This window comes from Xenopus tropicalis, chromosome 5 (assembly GCF_000004195.4).
Source record: "Xenopus tropicalis strain Nigerian chromosome 5, UCB_Xtro_10.0, whole genome shotgun sequence".
In the NCBI taxonomy this organism is placed as follows: domain Eukaryota; kingdom Metazoa; phylum Chordata; class Amphibia; order Anura; family Pipidae; genus Xenopus; species Xenopus tropicalis.
In genome coordinates this window covers 8080147-8090215 of record NC_030681.2, presented here as the reverse complement: position 1 = coordinate 8090215, position 10069 = coordinate 8080147, and the positions used below count along the sequence as shown (strand labels likewise).

The 10069-nt window shown below is 43.6% G+C and overlaps 1 protein-coding gene across 2 annotated transcripts; it reads left to right on the top strand.

Moving 5' to 3' along the window:
- The first annotated feature begins 7966 nt into the window (after positions 1 to 7966).
- Positions 7967 to 10069, top strand: LOC101733442 (homeobox protein Mix.1). 2 transcript variants are annotated; one of them, XM_031902455.1, is made up of 3 exons: positions 7967 to 8158; positions 8614 to 8840; positions 9034 to 10069. In XM_031902455.1, exons 1-3 carry the CDS (start codon positions 8005 to 8007, stop codon positions 9850 to 9852), a joined length of 1200 nt encoding a protein of 399 aa, XP_031758315.1. In that variant the 5' UTR covers positions 7967 to 8004; the 3' UTR covers positions 9853 to 10069. The 2 variants fall into 2 exon arrangements, with proteins under 2 accessions (XP_031758315.1, XP_031758313.1); XM_031902453.1 differs by having other exon boundaries at positions 7968 to 8158; positions 8611 to 8840.

Here is a 10069-nt window from a genome sequence, read left to right as displayed (position 1 = left end):
TTCTTCCATCTATTTCTCCTATTTGTTCCCACTCAGAAATAGGGAATGGCCATGAAACAGGCCAAATGCTAAGGAGCAGGAGGGCCCACTGACACCTGGGCCCCCCGGGAGTTTTCCTGGTATCCTGGGCCAGTCCGACACTGGGTTTAATACATTATTACACGTTATTTTTTGTTAAGCAGCTCTCCAGTTTGGAGTTTTAGCAGCTATCTTGTTGCTAGGGTCCAAATTACCTTAGCAACCAGGGAGTGGTTTAAATGAGATAATGGTATATGAATAGGAGAGGGTCTGCATACAAAAATAAGTAAGGAAAAGTAACAATAAACAATAATTTTCTGGCTGCCGGGGTCAATGACCCCCCATTTGAAAGCTGCAAATGGTTAAAAAACTATAACAAATAAATAAAGAAGACCAATTGAAATGTTGCTTAGAATGTGCCATTCTAAAGGCCCCCATACACGGGCCGATAATAGCTGCCGATATGGGTCCCTTGGACCGACTCTGCAGCTTATCGGCCCGTGTAGGGGCAGAAACGAGCGGGCTGGCCGACCGATATCTGGCCTGAAATTGGGAAGATATCGATCGGGCAGGTTAAAAGATTCAGTCGGATCGGGGACCCCATCGGCTCATTGATGTGGTCCCCGAACCGACTGCCCCATTGTCGCCTACATAATCCGGTTGTTTGGCCCCAGGGCCAAACGATTGGATTATTTATTTTTTTTACTTCAAGCTCCCCGATATCTCCCACCTGTATGTGGGGATATCGGGGGAAGATCCGCTCGCTTGGCGACATCGCCAAAGGTGAACCTCTCCTTTAAATAAACCCAATAGGGCTGTTCTGCCCCCAATAAGGGGTAATTATATCTTAGTTGGGATCAAGTACAGGTACTGTTTTATTATTACAGAGAAAAGGGAATCATTTAACCATTAAATAAACCCAATAGGGCTGTTCTGCCCCAATAAGGGGTAATTATATCTTAGTTGGGATCAAGTACAGGTACTGTTTTATTATTACAGAGAAAAGGGAATCATTTAACCATTAAATAAACCCAATAGGGCTGTTCTGCCCCAATAAGGGGTAATTATATCTTAGTTGGGGTTTTACATATGAGCTGTTTATGCAATATATTTTTATAGACCTACATTGGTTGGTGGTACAGTTTTCCTTTAAGAATTTAAGAAGGAATTTCTGGCATGAAAAGTGGAGTAAAATGTATAATAATCAGCCCCCCCACTAGGGGTTTCCCCCCTCCCTGCTCGGCCCAACACCTCGTTCCATGGCTGCAAATCTGCATAATCCTTAGACTTTCTCCCTACGTGTCATTCCGCTCGCTGCGCCGCTGCCCCCGGTGCCAATGTGTTTGTGTATTTGGCCCCTTTATGTCATTGTTCCCTTTACTTTCTTTTTCACTTTTCATGTAATTATCCAAAAAAGTCAGTAACAAAGTAAGGAATGTTGTTTTATGGTATCTCTCTGTACAGGCTATGAGCAAACTTAGGGGGCTGTTCCTGCTGAATTGTGCTTAGTACAGGGGAATCCCTATGTGCCATAGTTTTATGGTATCTCTCTGTACAGGCTATGAGCAAACTTAGGGGGCTGTTCCTGCTGAATTGTGCTTAGTACAGGGGAATCCCTATGTGCCATAGTTTTATGGTATCTCTCTGTACAGGCTATGAGCAAACTTAGGGGGCTGTTCCTGCTGAATTGTACTTAGTACAGGGGAATCCCTATGTGCCATAGTTTTATGGTATCTCTCTGTACAGGCTATGAGCAAACTTAGGGGGCTGTTCCTGCTGAATTGTGCTTAGTACAGGGGAATCCCTATGTGCCATAGTTTTATGGTATCTCTCTGTACAGGCTATGAGCAAACTTAGGGGGCTGTTCCTGCTGAATTGTGCTTAGTACAGGGGAATCCCTATGTGCCATAGTTTTATGGTATCTCTCTGTACAGGCTATGAGCAAACTAAGGGGGCTGTTCCTGCTGAATTGTGCTTAGTACAGGGGAATCCCTATGTGCCATAGTTTTATGGTATCTCTCTGTACAGGCTATGAGCAAACTTAGGGGGCTGTTCCTGCTGAATTGTGCTTAGTACAGGGGAATCCCTATGTGCCATAGTTTTATGGTATCTCTCTGTACAGGCTATGAGCAAACTTAGGGGGCTGTTCCTGCTGAATTGTGCTTAGTACAGGGGAATCCATATGCTGCCATAGTTTTATGGTATCTCTCTGTACAGGCTATGAGCAAACTTAGGGGGCTGTTCCTGCTGAATTGAGCTTAGTACAGGGGAATCCCTATGTGCCATAGTTTTATGGTATCTCTCTGTACAGGCTATGAGCAAACTTAGGGGGCTGTTCCTGCTGAATTGTGCTTAGTACAGGGGAATCCATATGCTGCCATAGTTTTATGGTATCTCTCTGTACAGGCTATGAGCAAACTTAGGGGGCTGTTCCTGCTGAATTGAGCTTAGTATGGGGAAATACAGTACCCTTCCAGGCAAAGTTTTATGGTGGCCCAATATATTTACCCACAGTTACATTTCTCATTGACTGACACGTGGAAACCCTCTATCCTAGTGAGCAACTGTTCCTTTTACTGCTTATTGAAGTGACCTGTATTTTAGTAGTAGTGGGAAATGAAGAATATGGCTAGCCCCATGGGAAAAACAGATTACAATGCAGGATTCTGCTGGAGAAGCTCTATTAACTGATGGGTTATGAAAAAAGCATGTTTTCCCAGGTACAGTCTGGGGGTACAGTTTCCCTTTCAAGGGGTATAAGAGTAACAGGGGCAGCTTGGGACAGGACTAAATGTGCAATGATTGGCTGTGGGCAGGGGGTGAGTGTGAGTAAGTGTCGCTGCTACAGGAGCTTTATATAAACACAGTGTATTTGGGTACAATATTTTTGCAGTTTAATGAATATGCCCCACTTCCCTGGGTGACATTCATATCGTTATTATTATTATATAAAAGTTGCAATAGGTTTAATCCCAGTCAGTGTGGGACCGGGGTGCAGGGGCCATAACTGGTGATGACTGAATCCGCCCAGTGTCGCTGCGCCAAAACATTAGTGAAACTGCTAAAAAAATTAACAAAACGGTGAAAAATTAGCAAAATGCGGCTACCACACAACTTTTACACAAATGTGACTTTATTCTCACTTTGCAAATTTGTGTCGTGGGGAATTTGTGCAACAGTTTTAAAAAAAAAATCGGCAAAGGCAAAATGCAGAATTTAGCAGCCAATCCCTGCCTGGCAAATACTCACCCCTAGATATACAGTGACCCCAAATGTGTCCCTGAGGCACCAATCACTTTAAATCCCAATAAACTTTCATTTTCATTTTTCTGACTTCTTTTTTATAGTGTATCTATCTCCTGTCATATATAGATGATAGATAGATAGATAGATAGATAGATAGATAGATAATAAATAGATAGATAGATAGATAGATAGATAGATAATAAATAGATAGATAGATAGATAGATAGATAGATAGATAGATAGATGATAGATAGATAGATAGATAGATAGATGATAGATAGATAGATGATAGATAGATAGGTGATAGATAGATAGATGATAGATAGATAGATAGATAATAGATAGATGATAGATAGATAGATAGATAGATAGATAGATAGATAATAGATAGATGATAGATAGATAGATAGATAGATAGATAGATAGATAGATAATAGATAGATGATAGATAGATAGATAGATAGATAGATAGTAGACAGATAGTAAAACAGATTATACACTGCAGATAAAATGTACACGGGTAGGAATAAACAAATACAGTATAGAGATGATAGATAGATAGATAGATAGATAGATAGATAGAGATATTATGGATAGATAGATGATAGATAGATAGATAGACAGACAGACAGACAGACAGACAGACAGATAGATAGATGATAGATAGATAGATAGACAGACAGACAGACAGACAGATAGATAGATAGATAGATAGACAGACAGACAGACAGATAGATAGATGATAGATAGATAGATAGATAGATAGACAGACAGACAGACAGATAGATGATAGATAGATAGACAGACAGACAGACAGACAGATAGATAGATGATAGATAGATAGATAGATAGATAGATAGATAATAAATAGATAGATAGATAGTTAGATAGATGATAGATAGATAGATAGATAGATAGATGATAGATAGATAGATGATAGATAGATAGGTGATAGATAGATAGATGATAGATAGATAGATAGATAATAGATAGATGATAGATAGATAGATAGATAGTAGACAGATAGTAAAACAGATTATACACTGCAGATAAAATGTACACGGGTAGGAATAAACAAATACAGTATAGAGATGATAGATAGATAGATAGATAGATATAGATATTATAGATAGATAGATAGATAGATAGATAGAGATATTATGGATAGATAGATGATAGATAGATAGATAGATAGATAGATAGATAGATAGATAGATAGATAGACAGATAGACAGACAGACAGACAGACAGACAGATAGATAGATGATAGATAGATAGATAGATAGATAGATAGACAGACAGACAGACAGACAGACAGACAGATAGATAGATAGATAGATAGACAGACAGACAGACAGATAGATGATAGATAGACAGACAGACAGACAGACAGACAGATAGATAGATGATAGATAGATAGATAGATAGATAGATAGATAGATAGATAGACAGACAGACAGAAGTGTATATGTTTATTATTATGGAACTGATGTTGATTTGCAGGTGCCCCACCCCCACGCCTTGATCTTGGCCCAAGTGAGAAATCAGCCTGCCCCGTTACCCCCAGGGGGGGAGTTACACCATACTGGGCAGTTCACCCCCAACAGACTGTTATTATGATGCAGGCAGGAATAATCTCTGTGATTTTGATTATATTCATATTTATTGTGCAGTTTTCAGGCCTAGAGCTGTAACTGCTGTCTGGGAACAATGAGACCCCAGCGCTTACAGCCGCCGCTCCCCCCATCTCAGGCTACTGTGCCCCTAATAATCATATAACCCATGAGGCTGCCCATATACCCCCGGGGTATCAGATATCATTCCCAGCAGCAGGTTCCCCCAGTGCCATTTAGCCCCATTATTCCCATTACAGGCCCCTTAGGGCAATGTTACACGTGAGATTTCCAATGTATTTTGGGGCATTTTTTTGCCCATAAGGAATGGTCCCATTACTGTTTGTCTGTATATATATATATAGAGAGGTATGAGATCTGTTATCCAGAAACCCATTATCCAGAAAGCTCCAAATTACAGTCTCCCATAAGCTCAATTTTAATTAATTCAGGTTTTAAACAATGATTACCCTTTTCCCTGTAATAATAGAACACTACTCTATCCCAACTATTTATTCTTTTTTCTTTTTCTTTCTTTATTTTTTTGGTATATTTAAAAGGGTTGGTTCACCTTGAGGTTAACTTTTATAATGTTATAAAATGGCCAATTCTCAGTAAAGTTTTATTACTTGCTTTTCTATTAAGGCCCTCCTCTATTTGTACTCCTTATGGGAGCCAATACATTGGATATAATGTATAATTCCAAGTCGGCCATAGTATTATTATACCCTGTGCCTGTCGGTCAGGCTGCAGTGTTAGAGACAAGGGAAGCTGATGCACCCTGAGCACAAACACATAGACACACACATAGGCACACACACATAGGCACACACATAGGCACACACATAGGCACACACATAGACACACACATAGACACACACATAGACACACACATAGACACACACATAGGCACACACATAGACACACACATAGGCACACACATAGGCACACACATAGACACACACATAGACACACACATAGACACACACATAGGCACACACATAGGCACACACATAGGCACACACATAGGCACACACATAGGCACACACATAGACACACACATAGGCACACACATAGACACACACATAGGCACACACATAGGCACACACATAGGCACACACATAGGCACACACATAGACACACACATAGACACACACATAGGCACACACATAGGCACACACATAGGCACACACATAGGCACACACATAGGCACACACATAGGCACCACACATAGACACACACATAGGCACACACATAGACACACACATAGGCACACACATAGGCACACACATAGGCACACACATAGGCACACACATAGACACACACATAGACACACACATAGGCACACACATAGACACACACATAGACACACACATAGGCACACACATAGACACACACATAGGCACACACATAGACACACACATAGGCACACACATTAGCACACACATAGGCACACACATAGGCACACACATAGACACACACATAGGCACACACATAGACACACACATAGGCACACACATAGGCACACACATAGCACACACATAGGCACACACATAGACACACACATAGGCACACACATAGGCACACACATAGGCACACACATAGACACACACATAGGCACACACATAGGCACACACATAGACACACACATAGCACACACATAGGCCACACATATAGACACACACATAGGACACACACATAGGCACACACATAGACACACACACATAGCACACACATAGGCACACACATAGGCACACACATAGGCACACACATAGACACACACATAGGCACACACATAGGCACACCATAGACACACACATAGGCACACACATAGACACACAATAGGCACACACATAGCACACACATAGGCACACACATAGGCACACACATAGGCACACACATAGGCACACACATAGCACACACACATAGGACACAATAGACACACACATAGGCACACACACATAGGCAACACACATAGACACACACATAGACACACACATAGGCAACACACATAGGCACCACACATAGGCACACACACATAGGCACACACATAGGCACACACATAGACACACCACATAGGCACACACATAGACAACACACATAGACACACACATAGGCACACACATAGGCACACACATAGGCACACACATAGGCACAAGGCACCATAGCACAACACACATAGGCACACACATAGGCACACACATAGGCACACACATAGACACACACATAGGCACACACATAGACACACACATAGGCACACACATAGGCACACACATAGGCACACACACATAGGCACACACATAGGCACACACATAGGCACACACATAGGCACACACATAGACACACACATAGGCACACACATAGACACACACATAGGCACACACATAGGCACACACATAGGCACACACACATAGGCACACACATAGGCACACACATAGGCACACACACATAGGCACACACATAGGCACACACATAGGCACACACACATAGGCACACACATAGACACACACATAGGCACACACATAGACACACACATGTGACTTTGCTCCTGTCACTGATACACCTGTTGCACCAACAACGGTGACTGAGGGACAGGGCATAGAGCTGCAATGATCAAGGATAAAGCACTGAGCTTTATAATGACCATTAAAATATATTCTTGTCTTTCATGTTATTTTGTTTTTATTATATTTTTACTGAGTTTTGTATTTTGTTGACTTGTAACTCATCAGTCTCTATGACAGGCGTCAGACAGGACAGACAAATGTTGGTTCCGGTGCAGAACTGGGTCCCACTCTGTATGTGAATAGGGTTGGTACAGTATGTGTATTGCCCAATCCCTGTGCTCAGGATCCCCCCCCCCCCCAGCAGGAAGCCCTCACTGGCTGCCCCCAGCCTACTTCTACTGCCCTGGCCTATGGCAATAAGGCTACCTGACACCTAGGCCTTCAGCTTCACACCTTCTGGGGATCTTCACACCTTTCCCCCTAATCCCTGTCTGACATCTCCAGCCCCCTATAAAGCCCCACAAGGGGGCTCCCCATTCAGCATTCAGGCACAGAGGAGCTCACATCACTGTGGGAAGGGGCAGATTTGGTACAAACTCACGAGTGGCTGTGGCATTGGGATGCTTGGATATACCCAAGGGATGGAGCATCTCTATAGCAACTACTTCTCTCCCACTGACCCCCTAATGGGCTTCCCTTCTGCCCTGGGCTCCCTCATGGGAATGGGGTTCCCTCCTGTACAGCACAATCCAGTACAGCCGGCTAATGGGAAAGGTAAGTCTTTATTATACAGCTTCCCTCTAATAGATTCCCTGTATCTTCTCTGTGTGTAACGGGTTATATCCCCCCATAGGCACAAATGGGCTCAGTTTGTATTAAGGGTTAAGCCATTGCCCCAATATGGCGGCAGCAGATCTGCACTTTACTCCCAGTTATTATCTATCCATCTGCCCAATATGTAGGTGTATTTCCTGCAATAATATGTCCAGTAATTGTGCCTGATGGAAACTGAGCTCTTACTCCCTACTAATGGCGGCACCTACTTTCTATGTAATTTTGATGCTCCACATTATATAAAGACAGATTATCCGGAAGCTCCCTGCCTCCGAGCATCCTGGGTAATAGATCCATTACCTGTACTGAATAGGAAATGTACATTGCCCTGTGAGAGACCTAATTGTGCAATTGCTGAAATCACATGACTAATTACTATTATATTTCATTAGCAGATATTAAGGCTGGGGATACTGGAGCCAATCAGGCAGCACAGCACAAGGAAGCCACCAATCAGCAGAAGGTTTCCCCCACACCGACGTCCAATCGCAGGAAGAGAACTGTGTACAGCCCCTCAGATCTGGCCCAACTGGAGCAGTACTTCAGAGCTAATATGTACCCAGACATCCACCAGCGGGAGGAACTGGCCGGGCAGATGGGCTTGCCCGAGTCTCGCATTCAGGTAGGTGCTTATATGTCATCTCCCCAGTCTGATAAAACCACCTTGTCCTATAAACCTACAACTTTTCCAACATACAGTAGTAAATGTTTAGCCAATGGAGTATAAAGTCCTATAAAGTACCTAAAGAGATGTTACAGATTGTTTGCCCTTATTGCCCCGCACTGGGCTCATTCTCTGCCTCTTTATATTCCAGGTTTGGTTCCAGAACAGGAGGTCAAAAGCCAAACGCCAAGGATCCAGATCTACCAAGCCGGCTGCTATGGGGGATTACTATAACAGCCCCCCAATGTACAACCCGGCACCTACAGCCAATGGCACAATCCCCGTAGCCCAACAACAGCGGGTGCTTCCCTACCAGCAGCAGGTCCAGCCATTGGCCACTCTACACTATGGCTTCCACCCAAACGTCTCCATGCAAGGAACCAATCAGAGCAGGATGTATTCATCAGCACCAGCTCCCTATCTCTCAGGGAAGGGGTCTCATCAGCACCCAATGGCTTTTCCACAGCAACAAGTCCAACCCATTATGGATTTACAGCAGAATTACTTCCACTTGCCCCAGGACCTCCTGTCTTACCCTGAATCCCCATGGGCTGCCCCGAGCCAGAGGCTCCCAGTACATCCGACAGCATCTAGTACCTACCCCCACAGTGACCTGCCCGGTAAGCCCACTACAAGCCACAGCACTAAGGGTATGAGCCCTGGCAAGGAGACTGAGAGAGACCTCGGTGGGAGACAAAGCCAAGTGTCCGTGCATTCTAACCTCATGTTGGACTTCCCCCCTAACAAGTCCATAACCCCCGAGATGAACACCATCATCCCACAGATCCCAGGGGCTACAGGCTGGAGCAGCCAGGGGGGTACCAATGCCTACCCTACATGGGGGGCACTGCCCAGGGCAGGGTGTAGCCCCTACAGAGAGGGTTCTCCTGCCTCAGACTCAGGAGTCAGTGACACAGCTACAGAGTCAGTCTCAGACTGGGAAGAGAACATTATTAGAACTCTCTTCTGAATACTCAGAGACTGTGCAGCAAATATGGAACCTTCAGCATCTTACACAGGGGAGGTCGGCAGATTTTCGGTACTAGTGGGGTTGCGCCATATGGGGCCACGGCTCGTACAGGACTCACACACATTAATGCACTTTGGCGCTTGGCTCTTTATACCTCTTTATATATTATCGCTATATCTTATAAATGCACTAATAAAATGTTTCTTTTGTTAAATGA